General features: G+C 37.7%; 1 protein-coding gene across 1 annotated transcript in view; it reads left to right on the forward strand.

Annotated features, from left to right (window-relative positions):
- LOC134845828 (glycine receptor subunit alpha-2-like) overlaps positions 1–7,342 on the forward strand; it is a gene marked incomplete in the record, with an annotated part of 45,160 nt that extends 37,818 nt beyond the window's left edge. The window contains 4 exon segments of the mRNA XM_063862915.1: positions 359–493; positions 6,249–6,501; positions 6,785–6,919; positions 7,155–7,342. Coding sequence (XP_063718985.1) covers positions 359–493; positions 6,249–6,501; positions 6,785–6,919; positions 7,155–7,244 — 613 coding nt within the window.
- Positions 7,343–26,314: the final 18,972 nt, after the last annotated feature.

Here is a 26,314-nt window from a genome sequence, read left to right on the forward strand (position 1 = left end):
TGGCCCTACTTTGGCTAAATTTTCTGCGCCGCAGGCAAATTTTTGAAAAAGCAGTCAAAAAAGCCGTTTTTGGGCAATTTTTGAAAAATTTTGACAAAAAAATCGCGTTTTTTTTTGGCGCGCGCTCCCCCTCAAAGTTAGTATATATTGGCGCCAAAGGCGCCTTTAGAAAAAATTTAGGGTCGGTCGGCCAAAAATGGATTTCTGAAAAAGTATCAAAGGGGGGACCCTTTGGGTCGGCAGGGGGTCGAATCCCTGAGGCCCGGATCAACCACAAAAAATTGTTTCAAAAAACTTATCAATTTTCATAAGAAATACTTATAATAAATCCATGCATTCCTGTGGCGCCTGTGTGTAGGGACTACGAGAACATTACAAATCCCTACTTAGGGGATCTCTTCACTGAACACGTGTTGTGGCTTAGAATGTCCCGAAAGTACCACATATACTTGCTCACTACATACCTTCCCAGCTCATCACTAGCAGTGCTCAAGTAATCTATTTTTTTTCTCATTGTCTTAAACGCGTTGTTCCCTCTGAAATCTTCTTGTGATAAATTTGTGATAAATTTAATTAACATTTTTGGGTGTCAAAAAAATCTTAGTTTGCCAAATCTCGCTGCACACGAGAGACTTTTTCAGAATATAAAACACACGCCAACCTGGAAACTTTACGGAGTGATTACTCGTCCTTGGAACAAAAACACCGAGGAAATGATGAAGCCCATATTCGAAGTTTGTTGTTTTTTTTTGCTGAGGTAAATTCGCTTCAAAGATTTTAAAATGTTCAAAATACAAGACACGTTCGAACTTTTCAACAAATTTGCCCCAAAAAACATTACAAAAACAATTATCTTCAAAGATCAGGTTGGCATAGTGCAAGTTTTTTAAATGTTTGCCATGATCGTAGTGAACTACATGCAAACATGTTTCCACTATAGCATTGGAATTTCAGTTAGTCAAAACTGTATATCGAACAAAATGATTTTTTTTTTGTACATTACTTAGAATTTTTCTTCAATAATTGAATTGTTTTGATCTGAAATTGTCTTTTTTTGCTTCTATGCTGTAAAAATGAATGTCTTTTTCAATGATGTCGTTAAAACGTTCTGTCCAGTTTTTGACACTTTAGTCTGCTACCTCCAATGAGCCAAGTGTTTCAGACAGTAGCGGATTTAAGGGGGGGGGGGGGGGCGGGAGAGCGGACGCCCCTTCCCCCCCCCCTCAGGGATTCGACCCCCTGCCGACCCAAGGGGTCCCCCCTTTGTACTATTTTGAGATATCCATTTTTGGCTGACTGACCTTAAAATTTTTCTAAAGGTGCCTTCGGCGCCACTCTATACTAATTTTGAGGGGGGAGCGCGCACCGAAAAAACGCGATTTTTTGGTCGACATTTTCCAAAAAGTGTCTAAAAATGCTATTTTTGGCCTGTTTTTGAAAATTTTGCCTGGGGCGCAGAAACTTTGGCCAAAACAGGGTCCATAGAGTGGTTTGGGAGAGTCAGAAAATCAATTTGGTCGACCTAAAAAAAGGTCGACAAAATTTTTAAAACTTTTTTGAAAATCCGCCCCCCCCCTCGAGAAATTCCTAGATACACAAGCTAAGTTGTGGTTGGGCATTTTTTTCCCGTTCTGGTGTTTCTGGTTTCCCGTTCCATTGTTGTCCTTGTTTTCATAAAGACAAAAGTTGGCCTTTTTGCAGACGACAACACACTGGTTGTTTCAGCCAACTAACCAAGTTTAAAGTTTTTCAGATGAGGTTAGATCCTTAAGTGACCAGTGTTACAAAACAAACTAACAATCAATTCAAATAGAGGGCAATTTGAATGAAAATTAAGGTTTGCGTTGTGATAAGTTTAAGTAGATACTTTTGCAAAAGGTTACATGGGAAGAAAGTTAAAATTTATAAAGGTCGTGAAGTTCTTATCCAAAAGTGATTTCACATAATTTAAATTTTAAATAAGTTTTTTGTACCAGATTTTGTCTATAATTGCTTGTTCATTGTTAAACCATCCGAAAAAATGAACTTGTGTTTTAAGCCCAAACTCTTTTTCCTAGGTCAAACTAAACACAAAAATCTGTTTCATTCTATTTAATTACATAGCAACATCAAACAGTCCTCCAAATTCCCCTGCTAGTGCAACATGAAAAAACCTTTGCAAATTGATCTGAAAAAATACGAAAACTGAGAACTAACTCCCCCTTAATTATATTCGGAAAGAACGTTGTAACTTGTCAGACTTTTCAAATCCTACGTTTAATTATTTATCTCCAAAAACTGTGTTATTTCAACTTTTTTTCCAAGTTTGATTTTTCATCTTTGCCAGTTCCGGTAGTTCACAAGTTTTAGGTTAATAAGGAACTTTGCTGCCAGCTGCAAAAAAAAATTGTGTCGCAATGCTTTGTTTTCTTTGATCGATTTACGTCGTACGCTTTTACGCCCCCCCCTCGAGAAATTCCTAGATACACAAGCTAAGTTGTGGTTGGGCATTTTTTTCCCGTTCTGGTGTTTCTGGTTTCCCGTTCCATTGTTGTCCTTGTTTTCATAAAGACAAAAGTTGGCCTTTTTGCAGACGACAACACACTGGTTGTTTCAGCCAACTAACCAAGTTTAAAGTTTTTCAGATGAGGTTAGATCCTTAAGTGACCAGTGTTACAAAACAAACTAACAATCAATTCAAATAGAGGGCAATTTGAATGAAAATTAAGGTTTGCGTTGTGATAAGTTTAAGTAGATACTTTTGCAAAAGGTTACATGGGAAGAAAGTTAAAATTTATAAAGGTCGTGAAGTTCTTATCCAAAAGTGATTTCACATAATTTAAATTTTAAATAAGTTTTTTGTACCAGATTTTGTCTATAATTGCTTGTTCATTGTTAAACCATCCGAAAAAATGAACTTGTGTTTTAAGCCCAAACTCTTTTTCCTAGGTCAAACTAAACACAAAAATCTGTTTCATTCTATTTAATTACATAGCAACATCAAACAGTCCTCCAAATTCCCCTGCTAGTGCAACATGAAAAAACCTTTGCAAATTGATCTGAAAAAATACGAAAACTGAGAACTAACTCCCCCTTAATTATATTCGGAAAGAACGTTGTAACTTGTCAGACTTTTCAAATCCTACGTTTAATTATTTATCTCCAAAAACTGTGTTATTTCAACTTTTTTTCCAAGTTTGATTTTTCATCTTTGCCAGTTCCGGTAGTTCACAAGTTTTAGGTTAATAAGGAACTTTGCTGCCAGCTGCAAAAAAAAATTGTGTCGCAATGCTTTGTTTTCTTTGATCGATTTACGTCGTACGCTTTTACGCACTTTAAACCTCGCTTCAAGGAGTTTTGAGGTTTAGCAAAACCAAATCAATTTTTCGGGTGCTGGTTGTTCCGGCAATGTTGATGTTTAGAGGGGCAGAACTCTCCCCCTAAATACCAAAACCTGACCAGTGTTACAACTTTGATAATCTCTTTCGACATCCGTTTTTGACCGACCGACTCTAGAGTTTTCTAGAGGCGCCCTAAATTTAAACAAAAGGCATACGCCTACAATCTTATATCTACCCCTGGATATTTATACCTCAATATATAAAATTTTAGAGTGGAAATGTAAGAAACTTATTACTTGATAAGTTGGGATTAAATCGCGTTACTCCGATTCAGGAGGAAATTACAAAATAATTGTGGTTGTTGTGGTCTTTTTGAAGACAGTTTTGTTTTTGTATCTACCACTTTTTGACAAAATAGCAGACAAATCAAAAAAATTTCGATGCCGTGAGCTCAAAACCAAATAATTTCATTTAACTGCATTCAAGCTGCTTGAAATTTTTTTGATGATTTTAATTCTGGACAATATCGGAAAAGAATGTGCGAAATATTATTATTTTTTTTCAAGCTTAATCGGGCTTAAAAATCATTGTTCTAACTTTCAAAGAAATGACGATAAGTTTTGGTGTCTCTGGGTTACTTTAGACAGTTTTTGGAGGTTTAAGTAGCAATTCTTGAATATATGTTTATTCATCTCATCTGACAGTTATTCATGCCCTGAGTTTATGTTGATTTTACTTGTGACCATTTTTTGTTTTGCGTTTTGAAATTTGTTAGTTCGGCCAATTCATTTCAATTAATGTGCCGTAATTTTCGGCTTAATGACGCGTAAGCTGGGCTCTATCATGGGTCATAAGTTGTTATAAAATGCAATGAGGCAAGCTATTTAGTCTTTTATTACATAGCTAGTTTAAAAACTTATCAATCGTACTAAACTTATCGTGCAGAAGGAAAGGGCGGCTTTCAGAGAAAAATCTTTTAAATATCAAATTTTGTAAATGCTCTTCAAAGACAATTAAAAATGTTTCGTTCACCAAAATATCTCTCAGATGCTTAAAACTAGATGCAAAAAGTTTCATTGGTACTTATTGAAGTCTGTGTGGGCGAAAAGTTTAGAGGTTTTCTAACAAATATTCACTACAGTTTTCCGAATGTGAACTTTTAAAGCTTGAGTTATAAAAAAGATTTTATCTGTGTTTATTTTTGTCAAGTTATGAGAGTTAAAAGACTGCCAAATCGGCCAATATTGGACAATTAGTGCAGTAAAAATTTCGTGCTGTTAACGCGTAAGCGGCTATTTACTCCGACCATAAATTGTTCCAAATCGAGCTGAGGCTTAGTATTCTATGTTGTTATTACGTTACTAGACGCTGAAAACATCCTTTTGTACTTGGTCTAACTTGTAGGGAATGTTTTAATATTTCCAATTTGTTTTATCAAAAACATTTTCAGAGACATTGTAGTACTGTCGAAACATTCAAGTTTTTTCCCTGATGCGATCAATCTTGTTGTTCCGACTTTTGAAAAAAACTATGGACCATTTTTCCTTGGGCTGGTTTTTTCTCCAGACCAGTTTCAGTTTTTGAACAACCATTTTGAAAATTTTAAATTATATCATTGGAAATAAAAAATTATTTCACTTTTGACCATTTTTTGTAAATATATGGAGTATTAAAGACTAGCGCTTTGGCCAAATTAGGGAGAATGAACGCGGAATGTTTTTCGTGCTGTTAGCGCGTAGGCGGAGATTTAATCCGTCTCAAAATTAGGTTCAAATTGGAGCGTGACATGATCTTTGTTCTATTTAATATTTTGCTAAATCAAAAAATATCATTTAGCACTTTACCAAAAGATATCATTTAAAAAATATCTTTAGCGTGTGGGGGGAAGATGAAACAGCTCAAAAATTTAAAGCCTGTTCATTTTTCTAAAAAAAAATTGTCAATCCGTTTTTTTTTCTATTTTATAGAAATTGAAAACTGCAGCCGGAACATGAGTTTTTGCCTTGATACTAGCAGCCTAATTTGTTTGAGAATACTACTTCAATAAATTTTTTGAAGAAAAATTCACAAAACTTTTTGAAGAATTCAAAACGTTCATCAAATTTGTCGGTTTAATCGTGAGAGAAAAGAAGAACTTTTAGCGTAGAAATTGAAGTTATTGCTTCAACAGACTACAGTTATTTTTGAAAAATACAACCTACGTTTTTTCTGGTTAATTGATTTTTCAACTTTTTTGTTCCGCGGCCCCAAAATTTCGTTTTTTTTCTTACCTACATTAAATATTTTTTTGCCCTACTCGATATGATATAAATTTTTTGGAAATTTTCAAAGAAATTGACAGAAAATTGTGCTCGGGGTGGTTTTTTCTCAAGACAAATTTTGTTTTCAAATACCAGTTTTTGGCAGAATTATTTCATAGCATTCAAAGTTGTTTTTTTGCTGAGCTTCAAACCTAAAAAAATATGTCAGACCTGTGCTCATTTTTCGTTAAGGGGGCTTAAAGATTGCCCGTTTTTTTTAAAACCGATCAATTTTTTCAAACCAAACACTATTCCATAGACCTTAAAAGGGAATCATAACATTAGCGCTGGAGACCTGGAAGCATATTGTTGTAAAGTTTTAAAGTTACTTTTAGGTCAAATCAGAATGAAGAATGAGGAGTGTCTCCACAAACTGTTCATTTTCAGCTAAACATTATTTAAGGTAGCTTCAAGTTTCTTCAAGGGTAGTTTTTAATTCGTCCCTTCACATGAACAAGTAACTGAATTAATAAAATGATGAAGCAGCCCGAAAAACTTTGATCGCAGGCAAACCAACAAGTTGTTCTTGCTTAAAATTAATATAAAAAGCAATTTTAAGAACTAGTTGAGTAACTAAATAACAATACTTTTTTTACACCGATTCGACTTCCTTTTGTTTTTGTTTTAGTTGGGTAAACTTCTGGATTGACCCAAAATGTACCGCGGAGCGAGCGGGACTGACCATAACTCTGAGCCTAGCCCAGATAGTGTTGCTGGTGGGGACAGCTCAGCGATTCCCTTCAGTCAGTGACTTCAAGATGGTGGACCTTTACCTGATCGTCTGTTTTCTGTTCCAAGTCGCATGTCTGGTCGAAACTGTTTTGGCTGCAGTGCTTTTCAGAAATGGCGAGAAAGCGAATACGAAGCGAAAACATGAAGAGGTTGGCATGAAATAATACATTTTCTTTATTTAATGACAACGAAGTTAGTCAACAATTAGAAACAATAGTTGGCTAAAAAAAAATTTCCATGCCCAGCAAAATAAACATGGCATTTAGCATAGGTCTTATAACCTGGAATAAAACAGCGTGTATCTTAGAGATTTATTAATTTTCGTAGAGATCCAGTATTTCATTCAATGTTTATGAAAAATAGCTTCAAAAGTTCAGAAAAATAGCTTCAAAAACTATGCAAGTTAATCGTGATGAAGTAATTCCGTTTCAGAGGGACAAAGTTGTTCTGCAACTTCATTCAACTGCAAACAACTCTAAAAATGGATTGACGAGCACTGACCACGAAGATGATGCCGATGAACTGAAGTTCTCCCCTTCCCCCGAGAAGCACCCACTGGACAACGAGGTGGGTATAATTTGAAACCCCAAAACATGAACAAATCCGAAGTTGAAACCAGGCGGACATGAAACAAGTTACTATGAAGTTGATTTTTATGGCGTTGAAAAATCATGCACTGAATGATCTAAAACGAAACTTTTCATAAACATTTAATAAAGTTCAACAAAAGGCAGCGAACAAATGCGGGACTGATTATTGATGCGTATCTATGGATCCAACTGTTATACTCTGTACTTTATAGGTGGACCAAATCAGCCGTATTGTGTTCCCGTCTGCCTTCATCCTGTGGAATCTGCTCTTTTTTGGACTCAGCTTTCACTTCGCTAACTAAGCTGAGATCAAAAACAGACTTGCAGTCTTGACAGCCGCTGAAACTAAAACATTTAATCTATACAGTTTAGTTTGTATCTAAACTTTCAGCATTGAAACTATAGCATTTTATATAATTTCGAATTATTATTTTCAATTTGCAATTTTCTTTTTTGAAATTAACTTTGTCAGATTTCATTCAGAATTTGCTCAATTATGCCAAGACTTTTTGCGGGACAAAGACTGTGCGCGTCAATCTCCACGATTATATAAAAAACGGTTTTTAAACACTTTAATTAATGAGTATTTTCTCCGGCAAAATAACTCCGGAAATTTGAAAATATAACGATAATTTATAATTTTTTAACAAGCTTCATCATCGGTAACATCGGTCACAATAAACTGCATAACTCAAAGCAAGCTGCAAAAATGGCCAGTATTTGTCCTTGAGACAAATTGCTCTTTTTAAAGGTCAGCCTTAATCAAGGCTGAACCAAATTAGAGCGAAAAGACGGTTAAAATAGGTTTTGGGGGGATCGAACCTGGTTACGGAGCATCCCATCAAGTTCGGTGCATATTCGAGTTCTAGAAAGGAAATGACCTAGTCGGGATTCGAACCGGCGCCGAACCCGCCGGGACGCACCCTGTATACGCTTGGCTACTGTCCCTATTTGCATTTATATTCTGGTTCAGTTTTATATGCATTTATACTATTGTTTTATATTTGCGCTGCAACAAAGACTTTCCTATTTCTTTAGGGGCTGAAAGCCAGACAAAAATTTGTCATCAGAAATAGATTTCTGCAAAAAAATCATATGCTAGTCTTTAATTTATAAAATGTTGATTAGGGCAAGAAGGGGAGGGACTAAAATAGGAAGTTTGCTGCTAATTTGAGGTGTTTTTGTTCTGGCGCTTATCCAAACTGGAGATGACCGTTTTTTATTGTTTTTACTACGATAATAAAACAGTGATCCATTGCCAGAGTTCATTTACGTGCCACCATATTAGGATTAAGGCCATACGAGTAGTCTCCATTTTCTATGCACAGCCCATGCGAAACTAAATAATATGTGCCTCTTAAATCATTTAAACTGACAGGATCTAGCGGATCGGAACTAACGGCTGTTATCGGTCTAGCGTTGAGTGATTGCTCAACAAGGCACAGCGTGGTTCTTAGCACCTCCTCAGTTACTCTTCTGTTGCCTAAGATGTCTTACAAGACGCGCTTAACACTCCGAACTAATCGCTCGCAGGAGCCACCATGGTGCGGTGCGCTGGGTGGATTGAATTTCCACTTGATCCCTTTCTGAACAAAAACAGCGGGCGCGTGCTTGTTCCAACTCTCAACGCAAGCTAAGAGCTCTTTCTGAGCGCCAACAAAGTTCGTGCCGTTGTCGGACATGATGGTAGTCGGAGTACCGCGACGTGCGATAAACCGCTCCACGCCCATCACACAAGAGCTTGCGTCGAGCGAGGGGACCACTTCAATGAGCACCGCTCTAGTGGTGAGACAGGTGAACAAAAAACCCCACCTTTTTTTCCGTACTTCTCCTGATTGGAACTAGGAGCGGCCGAAAGTAGTCGACACCTGTGTTAGAGAAAGGAGGTTGCTTGTAACCCAGCCTTTCAATGGGCAGATCAGCCATCATATGAGTTATGGTTTGCGCTTTGCGTTTTCGGCAAGAAACGCAAGTATTTTCAATGTTTCGCAGCAATCATCGCAAATTTAACACAACGTACTTCAAATTAACCACCACACGCATGTAATTCAAGCCTTGATGGAAATTCCTAACGTGCAAGTGCTGAACCAATAACCGAACAACCGCGTGACGTGCATCAAGTATAATCGGATGCTTGCTATCGAAATCGGAATTAACCAAGCGGCTGATGCGCCCAGTCGAGCGAAGAATGCCAGCTGGTCCAATGAACGGCGAATACTTGGCGATCCGACTATTCCTCGTGATAACTTTACCGGATCTTAGTAGTTTTAGCTCACTAGGGAATGTTTCACCCTGGGACAGGTAAATGAGCTTCTGTTCAGCAATATCCATTTCAGACGGGTCTGTAATTTCTAATATACACGACCGGAAATGTTAATGGATGGCAGCCATCTTAACAAAAATGCTACTGCGCGTTTGTATTTTACAATTGAATTGAATCTCTCCCATTTTCCGAAGGGAAGATTTTTTTCTGTCAAAACCTCGACGACGAAATTTGACGAATTTTCCAGACAAATGTCGATATCACATGATGGTCCTTTGAGTCTTATTTTATCAATAACCCTTGTATCGGGCTTGAACGGCCAATCAGTTGTTCTCAATATACTAGGTCCATTAACCCAGCTGCTTTCCTTGAGGGCTTTCGAAGAAATCCCTCGTGTACCGGTATCAGCTGGGTTATCACCGCTAAGTATGTGATGCCACTTATCAGTGGTGGTAGACTCCAGAATCTCACCAGTGCGATTACCAACAAAAACGGGTAGTTTGCTACAAGAGTGAAGCCACTGAAGAACAGTGTTACTATCTGTCCACATGAAAATATCCGTAACTTTGAAAGTAAGGACTTTCAAAATTTCTTCTTTTAAGCGGGTTGCAAGAAGAGCCGCTTGAAACTCTAACTTTGGAATAGAAAGCGCTTTCATAGGCGCGACGCGGGCTTTGCCAAACACAAAGGCTAATTCGGTCTGATGGGATTTAACAAGTCGCGCACGAAGGAAAGCGACGGCACAGAAAACATCCTGCGAACTATCACCGAACATGTGAAGTTCTATTTGGTCGAAAGGTTCAGTGAAATAGCTGCGAGGTATTGTCAGAGAACCTAACAAATGAAGGCCTGAGTGCCACTCAAGGAATTGCTTTTTGATTTCCTCTGGCAGATCATCATCCCATTTTTGACCGCTGATTCGCCAGATATCTTTCAATAGAAGGCGAGCCTTCACGGTATACGGAGCCAATAACCCAATTGGATCAAAAACGGAAGAAACAAAAATCAACAGGGTACGCTGAGTGATTGCTTTGTCTAGTGGACGATCAACCCCTCTACTAACGACTAAGGTATCTTTTACGTGATCCCACTTAAGACCGAGAACATGCGACGACTGGTCTGGACTCGCACAAATATCTTTAACAGACGAATTGGTCTCACGGTTGTCCGGATCAAGAGCAATTGTTACGTCGGGCACGTTGCTGACAAATTTTGTCAGACGAAACCCACCTAGTTTAAGCAACGAGATTAAATCCCTACCTAATTTCAAGGTGTCATCCCTGTTTTGAAAAGAATCCAGATAATCATCCATATAAAATTTCTGGGTAACAGCCAAAGCAGCTTCGGGTTACTCAGCTTGATTATCCGATGCAGTCTTCTGCAAAGCTAAATTCGCACAAGTCGGCGAGTCACGAGCACCAAAATTGTGACGCGTATTTTGGTGAACTACCACACTTGATGTGGGGTCCTCCCGCCACAAAAAACGAAGAGAGGGTTGATCTTCTTCACGGACTCCAACCTGTAAAAACATCCCTTCAATGTCAGCTGAAACGGCGTATTCATGCTGACGGAATCTTGAAAGAACAAAAATGAGGTTTTGAAGGAGATCCGGGCCAACCAACAGAGATTTGTTCAAGGAAGCGCCATGACACTTCGATGCCCCATTGAGGACTCGGCGCACCTTACCGGGTTTATTCGGGTTCAACACCGGGTGATGCGGGAGATACCACTCACGATCGGCTCGTGATTTCGGATCGTGTGCCTTAATGGTTATGACATATCCTTTTTGTATATCTTCTCTTATTATTTCGGCGTATTTTTCAGGGAGTGACGTATCCTTATCTAGCTTCTTTTCCAAAGACTTTAATTGAGCTAAGGAGGAAAAACAGTTATTCGGTAAACTATTTTCCTTATCGTTCCAAAGCATTGGTACAATGTACCTCTCACCATCGTGAAAGGTGTCATTTTTCAAAAAAGGATAAAGCGCGTTTGTCGGCGGCGGAATGGGCATCTACCTGCTTGAAGGCTCCATATGACTCCAACTCGTACCAAATTTTAATTTGGTCCGCAAGAGACATGTCTTCGACAATACACTTAAAGCAAGACGAGTTCGACTTAAAGGACGGCGGAAACGGACCACTTAAAATCCAATCTATCGGAAGGCGTACGGAGCACGGTGAAATAGAGTCCTCACCCAGAAGGTACTCAACGGGTCTTATGGCATGATAGAAATCCTGTCCAATAATTATTTCGACGTCCTCATACTTATAATGTCTAGGTTTGATCGGAGCCAACTGCGGGTACTTTTCCTGTAATTCAAGAATGCTTATGCTATCCGATCCAATACGAATATGATCCTTAACATAAGCTCGAAAAAAAAAACGAAAATTCACTATTATTCGTGTCGGCGGAAACTTGAAAACTTACTTGATGAGTTTTCATCACGCTCGTGGAATTGAATCCATTTATGGTGAGGTTAAAGGGAGTGCCAATCAAATGGAGGCGTTTTACGAGATCGGCGGATACCCATGAGTGCGTGGAAGCACTATCGCAAAGAGCTAGGGCGTTAGTAATTGTCGCATCCGCAGAGACGGCGAGTGATGCAACTGGCAGGAGGCCTTTAGTTGACTCCTGGCTATGAATATCGCCGACTGCAGCGTTAGTCGAAACATGTTTAGCGTTTGCGTTACCTGACGCCGTGGTACTTTTAGTATCCTTGGGAGGAAAAATTTTCTCCGCTGCATGTAAGAGCACGTTGTGTGTGCTTTCACAATCTGGCTTTGGGCACTTTCTGGCCTTGCTACAATTACGAAAACTGTGATTGCTCTGTAAACACGCAATGCAAAGTTTTTGTTCGGCTACATGTTTTGCTCGCTGCGTAGCGTTTTTCTCTTTGAATACGGCGCAATTCCAAAGAGCGTTTTGACCTTACATACAGAACATGGAGGGTACTTTGGTTTTTCCTAAGTCTTATTATTTACATTTGCGTTACTAGCAAACACTTTCGTACCTACTTTTTGCTTAACTGGTTCTCCAGACTTACCCTTAGAATTGATCGTTTTTAGCCTCTCATGACCCTCCGCTTTTTCTTTAAGCCATTCGTTGAAATCTAGCAGAGTTGGTCTATGCCATTGGCGTCTTACGGTTTGCATTGACCATGCCTCCTTAAGGTTCGAGGGAACCTTACTCACAGCTTGATTCAGTAAGTTAACACTTTTCAAGTCGTCGTTAAAAGACAGGGACTTGAATACGGCAACAAGTCCAGAAATTGCAGAGGAAAATCCAATTACATTTTCCGAGTTATGCATTTTCAGCGGCGGAAAATAACTCAATTTATCTGGATGAGCCCCTACTACAGCATGCGGCTGCCCGAACTTTCTTTGAAAGTTGCTAATGCGTCTTTATATAGTACGCCGCTATAGCTATACTCAGCGATTGCGGCTTTTGCTTTACCCACTACGAGCGTTTTCAGATAGGTAAGCTTTTCATCGTTACTGAGTATGGCTGAATCGATCGTCGATTTGAATTGCCCAAACCACTCATGCCAATTAAGTGGGTTGCCATCGAACTGGGTCAGCTTCCACTAAGGGAGATGATCTTTTCGGCTGTGCATGAGTATATGAACCAACTCTCGTATCGAAAGTGGATGCTCGATGTCTGCACCAGGTGAATTACCGGGAGTTGTCTCTGTGTAACTCGAAGAGTTACTGTGACAATCAGGAACGAACGGTTGATTAGCATGTGAAGAATTTTCAGGCTGTGCAAAGAACACAGTCCCTCCACTTGCATAAGGAATAAAATTATTCGGAGGAACAATCGGAGTTACTGCGGAAAAAACAGTTGTCGAAGGAATGTAGTGTTGTTGAGCTGACAATAAAGGGGCAGCAACAGCTGGTCTCCACAAATTACTATAAGGATTATAGTGGTCAATTGAAAAGTTATAACTACTAACGGGAACACCCATATGTTGTTGTGATGGGACTACAGGTGCTTGGTAGCCACCTACTACTGACCCTGTAGTGTAATGACTTAAAAAAATATGATTAACTGCTGTTGATGCAGGAACGAACGGTGCTACACCAGAAAGAACATCTGCAGATGTTGTCGGAGCAAAATGATTTTCAGAAGTTATCGGGACTACTGACCCTGTGTTTGGATTGCCTAGCACCGGATGAGTGGACAAAAGAGTTTGCTGAGGCAAATTATTAGAAACAGGTTGAATGACCTGTTGTAACCCTACTGGATTGTTAACGGAAACCTGCGATCAGACCAAATTTGACAAATTATGTTGTTGTCCGTGAATGTGGTTACTGTAATACAATCCCGGATCACTAGAAGCTGCCTGGCCATTATTCACTCCTGTAAAACTTGATGAGACCAAGCAATTTGTTGATGCAGGATAAGTTGCCTCAGGAGCTGTTGAACGAACGTGCTGCTCTTGATTGGGAACTACAACAGCATCAGGCTGATTGTGGTCGACAGATTCGACCCAGTGACGCGTACGATCCTTTTGGTCTATTGTTAGTTGTGGAGAGATTCGAGTTAAACCACTTTCCTCAGCATTCTCGCTGATTTCCGACAACTCATCTTCTAACTCAAGCCCTTTCAACTCAATTTCTGCCAGTTTTTTCCTGTGTTCTTCAGCCAATTCTTCTAACTCTAAGCGGCTTTGTTGTTCTTTCAGTCTTAATGATACCTTTGCCTGCCTCTCAAGTTCCTCTTGTTGTTTCTTTAAAATCATTAAATCGCGCTTTTTCTCAGAAAGTGTTTTCGACGGAGCGGCAAAATAACTAGATTTCTGAGAACCCGATTGCTGATGTCGGCTGCTTCGATGCGACAACTTAGAGCAGGTATCTATTTTATGCGACCGGGGTTTTTCACTTTTTTTCAGAATGGTGAGAAACTTTTGAGCTGCTATCAATTTTGTCCGGCTCTGTTACTGCCTCAAAACTTGTTTTATATGTGATAGCTTCCTGCAGAACTTTATCGTTGCTTTGAGTCAACTTAAGAAGCCACATATCCTGTGCCCGTATCAATTCGTCGGGATTGGCACTTTTTGCAGCCATATCAATCAACTCAGTATTTATCTCGACCGCTTGTTCTACATAGTTCCTACATTTTTCAATATAAATATCAAGTTTTGAGCAACGACTCTGACTCTCTATGTATTCTAAAATTATTTCGTGGCATTTATAAAGATCGTTTTTGAGATTGCTACGTTTCTCAAACAACTTCTTAATATTCTTTTGAAACTTAACTTTCATGCTTAATAATTTCAGAAATAAACGACTCTTAGAAAATACTTTATTTTCACTCAAGTAAATCCACAAATTTTTCTAATGCATCAACAACTTACAAGGGGGAGTAACTTGAAGTTTTAACGCTTTAAATCTATTGTGAATCGCTCTACATTTTTTAGGCGACAATCGGTTCCGCTTCTTCTTAGCTTTCAGTGTACTTAGGTCAGCACTGTATCGTCTAGGTAACAGCAGAGTCTTCAACTCAAGGGAAGGGGGCTGGTGCAGCTCTTTATACTTTTCGATAAGTATTTGGTCTTTGGCCTTTCGCTTTGAGATAAAATCCTCAACTATGTTAAGAACGAGAATACTTGTCTTTTTCAACTCTTTTTCTATATTGTCCGTACCGTTGCGGCGACAGTATACAATAGCGCTAATATTCTCCTTGTATCTCAAAAGAAGGCTCTTAATTTGGTCAGTACTCAAACTACGGTTGTTGTTACTGCGGTGCTTACTAATGGAGTTACTTATGGCGTCGTGCCAAATAACTAGATCTTTTCGATTCGACAAAAAGTGATGCAGATAGTATTGGATAGTTTTCTGCGAGTCCCTGGCGTTAAAGTTAAAGCTTAAACCGGTCTTTGTGACACAAGTCTCTTTCACGCGCTTTTGAGAGGGTGCGGATAGTATACAGAGCGCGTGATCCAAGGAACTAGCTCCTAGAATGAATACCATACACTCAAGAGACCTATGCGAGTAAACCTGAGGATGAAAGAATTCAACTTAACTCACTTAATATCACCGTACCTGACCACTTAACATTAGTGTCGCGCAACGAAGTCAATTATCGGACGGGCTGAAACGGCTTATATTTACTTGAAGCGAACTGGCTTTCAGTTTCACCAATGTGGGTGGGGGATCAGGCAAATTGGTTAAGTTCCAACAACACACGCGGAAAAAACCTCAGGATGAAAAAACTCAACTTAATTTGCCTGATATTTTGCTACCAGACCACTTACCATAAGGTTGGTGTCAGGTTACAGCACAGTTTCGCAGAATTATGGGGCAGTTTCGCAGAATTATGGGGACGTTTTGAGGAATTTTTGGCTATTTTTTACTTTTTTCCCAAAATTTATCGGAAAATTTTGGTCAGCAGGTTCGAGTCGTAAACCAATCCAAAAAACTAGTCTAGTACCCCTTGTCTATGATCCGATTTGTTGGATTTTCAATCCGTTCACAATCACCCAAAAATTTGTGGTATCGGGAAAATTACCACTTGCAGCTTGTTTTGAGTTGGGATACAAAATAAGGCATCGTATGTAATTTTATTGCAAAGAATGGTTTATCAAAACTAGATTAGTCTTACAGTTTTTGACGATTTTGGAGATTTTCGGCACCGGAAGAAGTTTCTCTCTCACGAGTCGGAACAACTGCACTCACGAGCCTAGCAGCTACACTCACAAGTAGATCCGACCTAACTGTGCTGAAGAGTCTGAACACGTGAACTCACAGTGTCTTCAATCCACGTCACCTGAAGTGCTCTCTGAAGTGCTGTCTCGTTCACCTGTACAACTGCACTCACAGAGTGTTCAACTCACAATAACACCTGAAGTGCTGTCTGAAATGCTGTCTCGTTCGCCTGTTTGGGGAGTCAATAGTTTCACTGCTTTGGTTAACTTACACCATCGCGAATCAACAGGTAATGGTAATATCTGCCAAATAGGGATCGGTATCGGCTTAATTCAACCTGGGTGACGCCGTCGCATATCAACCGGCAGTGGTAATACCTGCTGAGTTGTGATCGGTATCGGGTCTTCACGAACACTAATTGCAACGAATACACTAACAAATTTTCAAAGGTTCTAATTTGTGTTTAACCTTTTGCTCCCCCACTACCAACCAGGCTTATAGCGTATAAAAATACGGGGAATGAGCAATAATTCTGGGGAAACACCAAAAAGGGTCCCTTGTGGGGCGCCAAAATGTGCGCGTCAATCTCCACGATTATATAAAAAACGGTTTTTAAACACTTTAATTAATGAGTATTTTCTCGGCAAAATAACTCCGGAAATTTGAAAATATAACGATAATTTATAATTTTTTAACAAGCTTTGTCATCGGTAACATCGCTCACAATAAACTGCATAACTCAAAGCAAAAATGGCCAGTATTTGTCCTTGAGACAAATTGCTCTTTTTAAAGGTCAGCCTTAATCAAGGCTGAACCAAATGAGAGCGAAAAGACGGTTAAAATAGGTTTTGGGGGGATCGAACCTGGTTACGGAGCATCCCATCAAGTTCGGTGCATATTCGAGTTCTAGAAAGGAAATGACCTAGTCGGGATTCGAACCGGCTCCGAGCCCGCCGGGACGCACCCTGTATACGCTTGGATACTGTCCCTATATGCATTTATATTCTGGTTCAGTTTTATATGCATTTATACTATTGTTTTATATTTGCACTGCAACAAAGACTTTCCTATTTCTTTAGGGGCTGAAAACCAGACAAAAATTTGTCATCAGAAATAGATTTCTGCAAAAAAATCATATGCTAGTCTTTAATTTATAAAATGTTGAGTAGGGCAAGAAGGGGAGGGACTAAAATAGGACTTTATAAAATGTTGAGATCGTTTTTGAGATTGCTACGTTTCTCAAACAACTTCTTAATATTCTTTTGAAACTTAACTTTCATGCTTAATAATTTCAGAAATAAACGACTCTTAGAAAATACTTTATTTTCACTCAAGTAAATCCACAAATTTTTCTAATGCATCAACAACTTACAAGGGGGAGTAACTTGAAGTTTTAACGCTTTAAATCTATTGTGAATCGCTCTACATTTTTTAGGCGACAATCGGTTCCGCTTCTTCTTAGCTTTCAGTGTACTTAGGTCAGCACTGTATCGTCTAGGTAACAGCAGAGTCTTCAACTCAAGGGAAGGGGGCTGGTGCAGCTCTTTATACTTTTCGATAAGTATTTGGTCTTTGGCCTTTCGCTTTGAGATAAAATCCTCAACTATGTTAAGAACGAGAATACTTGTCTTTTTCAACTCTTTTTCTATATTGTCCGTACCGTTGCGGCGACAGTATACAATAGCGCTAATATTCTCCTTGTATCTCAAAAGAAGGCTCTTAATTTGGTCAGTACTCAAACTACGGTTGTTGTTACTGCGGTGCTTACTAATGGAGTTACTTATGGCGTCGTGCCAAATAACTAGATCTTTTCGATTCGACAAAAAGTGATGCAGATAGTATTGGATAGTTTTCTGCGAGTCCCTGGCGTTAAAGTTAAAGCTTAAACCGGTCTTTGTGACACAAGTCTCTTTCACGCGCTTTTGAGAGGGTGCGGATAGTATACAGAGCGCGTGATCCAAGGAACTAGCTCCTAGAATGAATACCATACACTCAAGAGACCTATGCGAGTAAACCTGAGGATGAAAGAATTCAACTTAACTCACTTAATATCACCGTACCTGACCACTTAACATTAGTGTCGCGCAACGAAGTCAATTATCGGACGGGCTGAAACGGCTTATATTTACTTGAAGCGAACTGGCTTTCAGTTTCACCAATGTGGGTGGGGGATCAGGCAAATTGGTTAAGTTCCAACAACACACGCGGAAAAAACCTCAGGATGAAAAAACTCAACTTAATTTGCCTGATATTTTGCTACCAGACCACTTACCATAAGGTTGGTGTCAGGTTACAGCACAGTTTCGCAGAATTATGGGGCAGTTTCGCAGAATTATGGGGACGTTTTGAGGAATTTTTGGCTATTTTTTACTTTTTTCCCAAAATTTATCGGAAAATTTTGGTCAGCAGGTTCGAGTCGTAAACCAATCCAAAAAACTAGTCTAGTACCCCTTGTCTATGATCCGATTTGTTGGATTTTCAATCCGTTCACAATCACCCAAAAATTTGTGGTATCGGGAAAATTACCACTTGCAGCTTGTTTTGAGTTGGGATACAAAATAAGGCATCGTATGTAATTTTATTGCAAAGAATGGTTTATCAAAACTAGATTAGTCTTACAGTTTTTGACGATTTTGGAGATTTTCGGCACCGGAAGAAGTTTCTCTCTCACGAGTCGGAACAACTGCACTCACGAGCCTAGCAGCTACACTCACAAGTAGATCCGACCTAACTGTGCTGAAGAGTCTGAACACGTGAACTCACAGTGTCTTCAATCCACGTCACCTGAAGTGCTCTCTGAAGTGCTGTCTCGTTCACCTGTACAACTGCACTCACAGAGTGTTCAACTCACAATAACACCTGAAGTGCTGTCTGAAATGCTGTCTCGTTCGCCTGTTTGGGGAGTCAATAGTTTCACTGCTTTGGTTAACTTACACCATCGCGAATCAACAGGTAATGGTAATATCTGCCAAATAGGGATCGGTATCGGCTTAATTCAACCTGGGTGACGCCGTCGCATATCAACCGGCAGTGGTAATACCTGCTGAGTTGTGATCGGTATCGGGTCTTCACGAACACTAATTGCAACGAATACACTAACAAATTTTCAAAGGTTCTAATTTGTGTTTAACCTTTTGCTCCCCCACTACCAACCAGGCTTATAGCGTATGAAAATACGGGGAATGAGCAATAATTCTGGGGAAACACCAAAAAGGGTCCCTTGTGGGGCGCCAAAATGTGCGCGTCAATCTCCACGATTATATAAAAAACGGTTTTTAAACACTTTAATTAATGAGTATTTTCTCGGCAAAATAACTCCGGAAATTTGAAAATATAACGATAATTTATAATTTTTTAACAAGCTTTGTCATCGGTAACATCGCTCACAATAAACTGCATAACTCAAAGCAAAAATGGCCAGTATTTGTCCTTGAGACAAATTGCTCTTTTTAAAGGTCAGCCTTAATCAAGGCTGAACCAAATGAGAGCGAAAAGACGGTTAAAATAGGTTTTGGGGGGATCGAACCTGGTTACGGAGCATCCCATCAAGTTCGGTGCATATTCGAGTTCTAGAAAGGAAATGACCTAGTCGGGATTCGAACCGGCTCCGAGCCCGCCGGGACGCACCCTGTATACGCTTGGATACTGTCCCTATATGCATTTATATTCTGGTTCAGTTTTATATGCATTTATACTATTGTTTTATATTTGCACTGCAACAAAGACTTTCCTATTTCTTTAGGGGCTGAAAACCAGACAAAAATTTGTCATCAGAAATAGATTTCTGCAAAAAAATCATATGCTAGTCTTTAATTTATAAAATGTTGAGTAGGGCAAGAAGGGGAGGGACTAAAATAGGAAGTTTGCAGCTAATTTGAGGTGTTTTTGTTCTGGCGCTTATCCAAACTGGAGATGATCGTTTTTTATTGTTTTTACTACGATAATAAAACAGTGATCCATTGCCAGAGTTCATTTACGTGCCACCATATTAGGATTAAGGCCATACGAGTAGTCTCCATTTTCTATGCACAGCCCATGCGAAACTAAATATTATGTGCCTCTTAAATCATTTAAACTGACAGGTTAAGCTCGTTTTACACCAAGGCAATAAATATGGTTTTGATTAAAAAAAACTCTTGAATAGCAAAATTATTGTCAATAACATGAAGCATAAGCCACGAAGTTTTTTTGGGTAATTTTTTTTATTCAAAAGTGATATAACGGTTACAACTTTATCTTCAAATAGTTTTTATATTGTTTCCACGCTGGTTTTCTATAGCTTACCATAGAGGTATCTTTGTTAACAACAGATAGAAAATATTTCTTAAGCTTAATTTTCCTAGTTTTATAAGTTAAGCTGCTGTTGGTTAAATTTGACTTAGCACTTTCAATGTGGTTCCAAACTAAAACCATTTCCGTTATAATGACTGCTGACTCTTGCTTGAAAGTGTAGTTTTTAAGTCTTTTTGTTCTCATCAATCAGGTTGTTTTCGTACTTGACTTGATTTTTGTGTATCTCGTTGTAGTTCGTTTGTTTTTCCACAGATGACTCTCTTTTTTGCGATCGAGAATTTGTGAAAAAGGCATTACATAGATAGTACTCCAGCTTAAGATCAGACAGATGAAGAATCAACGTTTTGCTGGGTAGCGCAAATGGCTATCACTAAAACATTCTTAAATAGTACTTTTTGATTGTCAGCTGTTTTTTCGATCCCGCAAGGCAGTTTTCTTGATATACAGTTAAATTCTCCCTGAAATGTTCAAAACTGATCAAGAATTACCCACATATAAATTTTACTTGTGATTTTTTTTCTATTTTAATATCATCTAAAATTTTTATGAATTTTGTATTGTGGTTTCTGTCTTGATTTTTTTGCCGAAAATTATCATCAACTTTTAAAAATGCCTTGCGAAAGTTTTTAAAATGCCTTGCAAAATAAAGAGACATTTTGATAAAATTTTTGCAATAGCTGCAAAACTTTCAAAATTTTTATCATCACAAAAAAATTAGTGAGTCATCTGGATATTTCACCGACTGCAAGATTCGGCTAAACTTTGTTTAATTCATTTATGTAGTAGATGATAAAAGGAACTTCCAAAAAAACCTGTTTTTTGTGTACTACAGTCGTTTTGTTGTCTAAAACATTAAACCACTTTTTTGTGTACTGCAGTTGTTTTGTTGTCTATTGCTTATAAAACACTTCAATTGCCGACTGAAAGAATTGCAACTCGTTCAATTTTTTTGTTCCGATCATTGATAATGGGGAGGAACTTTGTGTTCGTGTGTGTTTTATTTTTCGTTCCGATCATTGAAATTGGGGGAACTTTGGATTCGTGTGTGTTTTAGTTTGTTTTTCCACGCAAAATCAGCTACCACAAAAAAATTTGAATGAGGTTAAGTGTTATATCATTTTAAAGTCTTTTCAGATGTGTTTCGATTCATGGTAGATAGAATTGAAACGTTTTGTTAGATCTGTAAGAGATACGGCTTTAAAATTTTTTCATCCGTTGATTCGCGGAAACTATCAGTACAAAGTAGCATCGCGTCCATCGTTGAATATGAGGTTCGAAAACCATATTGAATTTTACCAGACAGATTCTTAGATAATAGATTTCCATAAATCTGTTTCTCTAAGTTTTATCAAAAACTTATGAAAGTGCACCTATTATAGAGATTGTTTTATACTTTTCTTGTGTTTTTGGATCATCTTTTTGTATACTGGTGTAACAATCCATTCTTTGAGTCTAGTTGGAAATAAGTAACTTTTTGTAAAAATTTATAAGAATTTTGAGGTGCGGGTATATTTCATTGCTTCTATCTTTCAGCACTCAAGCTGCAAGGTCGAAGAGTCCGGGTGGGTTATTTGCAATTGGAAAATTTATAACTTTTTTACATTTAGTTTTCTTTTCACTCACAAACCGGACACAAACAATTTGTCTGCTTTCTTCTTTAGTCCTGGTGATCCTGATGCTTGAATCAACAAGGTTATCAGCGTGATTTTTATCTTTCTTTTCAAAAAAAAAACATTGAAGTCAGGAAAACCTGTAATTTGGTAAATTTGCCAATTTGAGCTTGTATGTTATCAATTTGTTAGGAGCTTGAATTTCTTTAGCAATTTTCTCGAGTTTCTAGTCTCATACATAATATTCCGTTTCTGTCGCTCAATTTTTTCTACCCGAATTTTTTTGAAAAGCAAACAGTCGTCTTGGAGGTTTCTATTTGGTTTGTTGTTACCAATTTAGACTGCATTTATTGATGTGCAATTTTGTCTGAAGAAAAACTCAACTATTATTTGTTGGAGCATTTTAAAATTCGTTTCCGGAATATTTTGATTGATCAAAAATTGTGCGCTTAAATGACTCAGTCTATCAATTCATTTTAGTTCAGAAAGCAAATTGGTAGCCAAATGATCTGGTTTAATTGGGAGTAAAGTTTGAAACTTTGTTACTCATTTTGATTGAGTTTAAATCTGTAATATTATGGACAACTACGGTTTTTGAGCTCGTTGGTTTTGTTTTTTGGCGACTGTTAACTTATGTTGCGTTAAAATGGTGTGCAAGTTTTCTCACATTCTTTATTTGAACAGTTAAAATTGTACACTTCCAAAAGAAAAAAATTTCGACTATAACACCCGGCAAAGTCTTCTGATAAAATAATTTCTTCATTGAACTTTTTTTGTTTTACTCGAAAAATAGACAAGTTTTAATAGTATTGATCGTTCAGATTTGTTTTTTGAAGCTTTAAAGTCTACCCAATTGCTGTCAAATTTTTTGACGAAGTAAGTTTAAATCTGCGCGCACTTTAGTGTTTAGGATACTGGCAATGATAATCTTGACGCCACTCCCTTTGCTTTTTGCATACGACCGCTCATCTATCAAATGAAAAAGCGAAAAATTGATCCTTCAATAAGTTAAAATCGTTCGAGTCTTTCAGCCGTTTTTCTGAAGTTCCATAAATTTTTTTCTAACCTGCAGTTTTTGACTAGTTCTTTCAGATAAGATCTTTCTCTCTTTGAACTGCTGCATTTTAGATGCAAAAAATTATGCAATTTTTGTTTTCGCTTAGTTTTTTTTGAGTTTCCTTAAATGTTGACATTTGACCTAAATTTGGGTTAATTTTGTGCAGAACAAAAAAACGTTGACTAAAAATTTTAAAAAACAAGTAAAAATAACGGAAGCAAAAGTGATCATAATCATAACAAGGATAGGCGGTCACTGAGAAAGTAGCACGAAATTTCCCGACCCGGACTTTTGCATACTACCGCTATCTCGAATCTGAAGCTTAGGACTAATGACTCTACCAGTTCCTCAATTTTTATCGAGAATTCTTTTCATGTTTAATTTTTCATTAAAAGTAATTTAGTGCCATCTTGTTTCATCACGCCTTTTAATTCTGAGCTTAGATATTTCTAACAAAATTTTTCGTTTTTGCTCTGTTTTACTGCTCCTGTAAGAGTGGGCTCTCGAGTCGTGGGCATTTTCTTTCTTCTTTTTCGAACTGTGATACTAGAATCCACCATTAAACATTAGGTGTCCTTCGGAATATGAAGAACTCAAACTACATAAAACTGAAGTCCTGCTGTTGGCGTTTGGGTGCTTAACTCCTTGGGTGCTTGACTACTTAAGTTCCACTTGAATTTACCCATATTGATTGATGATATCGGTAGTCTTTCATTAGTCGAACTTCTGGTCGTACAGATCTGAATAGTTTTCAAAAAAGGTATTTTTTTTTTAATGGATATGGTGGTTTGTTTACTTAGAAATAAAGAAGGAATTTTCCTAGGTGAGTGATTTACTGAAAGAATATCCGTTAAAAACAATGCTGAAGTCAGGAAAAATATGCTGGAGAGTGCTGCTATTTTACGTCAATTTTTTCTCTACAAATTTTTTTAAATCGTTTTATTGAGAGACAAAAATTTTTGTGCATAAAAAAGTAATATTTTGTCATTTGAATCAAAATTTGATTCCAGTCACCTAAAAATTATTTGTCTTCGGAATCAAAAGGACCATACATGGGTCCGTGTATCTTCTCAGTCTAGTACTGATCTTAGTCCTATTCTTATTTCTTCAGTCCTAATAGAACTCTAAGATATTCTGAAGAACTTCAAAAATAGGATATCTGTTTTATGTTGGCTAATCTCAAAATGGTTTGACTATAAAACAGTCAGGCTTGCAATAAGTGTTTTTGGGAAAAGTAAGTTTTTGGTATGTAATTTTATTGATTATTAAAAAACACTCTACAATAAATTTAAAAAAAATCGGAAGCTAGAAAGCGAGAAGCGATCAAACAAAAGAAGCTCCGAATGGATTGAAACTATGTAGGGTTTGCTTAAAGTTGAGAAGAGTTTTTTTCAATAGTTTGAATAGCTTAAGTTCTGGTTGATGAGTGATTTTTTAATAACACATCCGTTCCGGGTTGAACCGGATGGCTTGTAGGCTTACGCATCGTGTGTGTGTTGTTATTTCTTTTGGGTTATGCATTATACTTCAATTCTTTATTCCCTAATGTTTTATCACAATCCTAATCTATGATCGAGTGAAACTCATCCCTGGGACATCAGTTGTAACCCAAAATGCGTAAGCCTACAAGCCATCCGGACCAACCCGGAACCGATGTATTATTAAAAAATCACTCACCAGCCATTGCTTAAGCCATTCAAACTATTTAAAAAAAAACTTTTCACAACTTTAAGCTAACCCTGCATATTAAAAATTATTTGCTTGGTTCGTTTTTGAGAGTGGCTTTTCTCTTAAGAAACACTCAACAAAGGGATTGTTCTATGGTGATTATAGAACCTTGGTTAAGGTCGGCTATAGAGCATGCTCAGAACGAGCTTAACTAGTAGGTGAGGCCAGTCGTGAGGGTAAATTATTGCAACAAAAAACAAAATCTTCAAAATCTCTAATACGACAACCAATAGCTTATGGTACTCCGATGATACTTGTACTATATCTCGAGCAGTCTTGCTTACTGCATTATTAATAAACTGATATCGCAGCAAACGTTTTAATTTAGCAATCGTTCACTAGAAAAAAAGTGTTACAAAGACAAACCACATGAATGAAAAAAAAAACACTGGTGACTAAAAATTGAGTCACTATGTTTTTCCAACAAAATTTAGGTTAAAAAAATCCATACACTAGAGCCGTTATAAGAAAAGAAGAGATAGAATTCCTCCTCCCTTATTATCCAAGTCATTGTGCGAAGGTAGTGTATTATTTACAGAACTATCTTTAGCTGATAAGAACACGAAGCTTGCAGAACAGAAATCCAAGACCGCTAAAACTTAAGAAAAAGTTAAAATATTTGTTTTTCTATCCGGAAATTCGCAAAGTATTACCACCAACGCTTGATACTAAGAAAATACCCAAACTGGGCGCAAAAAAAAAGAATCTCTGTGCAACGGTCGGGAAAACACAAAGGTCACCTTGACAGCAAGGTGCCTGTAAATTTAACCTAGAACTAGTCATTTTATTTCCTTCCAATTTTGTACACCCTATTCGTTTGATAATGTTAATGATTCGAGGGGAAATGAAGAATTGTGTTAAAAAGTATGGATGAAACAAGTTAAAAATCAAATGAGCTGAAAAAAAACGATGAAAAATATAGAAATCTAAAAGTAAGTCAGACACTTCAAAAATCTGCTATAATACCCTCACAACAGGATTATAATGGTATAAATAAGCTGTAAACAGTTATAACAAATAACATATGCATTGGATAACAAATTTTGAGAATAATCTAGGGCAATAAATAAGCAATTATTAGGCTGAGTAGTCAGAAAACCAAGGCAGATACGAACGATTGAACTAAGAAAGAATCTGGAAAGCACTTCAAAAATTTTTTGATTCTTGAGAACCTACAGTTTGCGACGTTAATATGTGTCAGTATAGAAGAAATAATGGTGTGAACTGTAAAGTACTCATTTACCAATGAAAAATAGAGAATTGAAATCAAAAGCAGTTCGACAGGCATCGAAATGAACCCCAGAAGCTAACTTTTTTCACTGCGTTTTTTTCGAAAGAAAAAGGACTGAAAATCATGAGATCTGACACGCGGGAGTTACCCACCAAAAGTTTAGAATCGAAACATAAAACCTGGTTAACAAAAAAGGTGAGTGAAAATCAGAAAGCTGCATTACTTCGGCTGTTATTCTTTCAGCTCACTTTTTTTTCACTACGACATGGATTAAAAAATAAGTCATTTCTGTTTGATTGCCCCAGAAACGACATAAAATAATTGATGATATATGAATTACAAAAAAAAGTAGGTTTATATCTGATTTGCAATACGTATCAAGTATCAGATAACAAACAAAATCAATGTAGATTGAGAAATAAGAAATTTACCTAATTATTAGAATATATTCTTTGTTTTGTAAACTATGACAAAAAGAGATCCAACTATCAGCTCCTTTATTGGCCTCCTTTAGCATCTTTCGTCGCGTAAGAAAAAAATAGT

This window comes from Symsagittifera roscoffensis, chromosome 5 (genome assembly GCF_963678635.1).
Source record: "Symsagittifera roscoffensis chromosome 5, txSymRosc1.1, whole genome shotgun sequence".
In the NCBI taxonomy this organism is placed as follows: Eukaryota; Metazoa; Xenacoelomorpha; order Acoela; family Convolutidae; genus Symsagittifera; species Symsagittifera roscoffensis.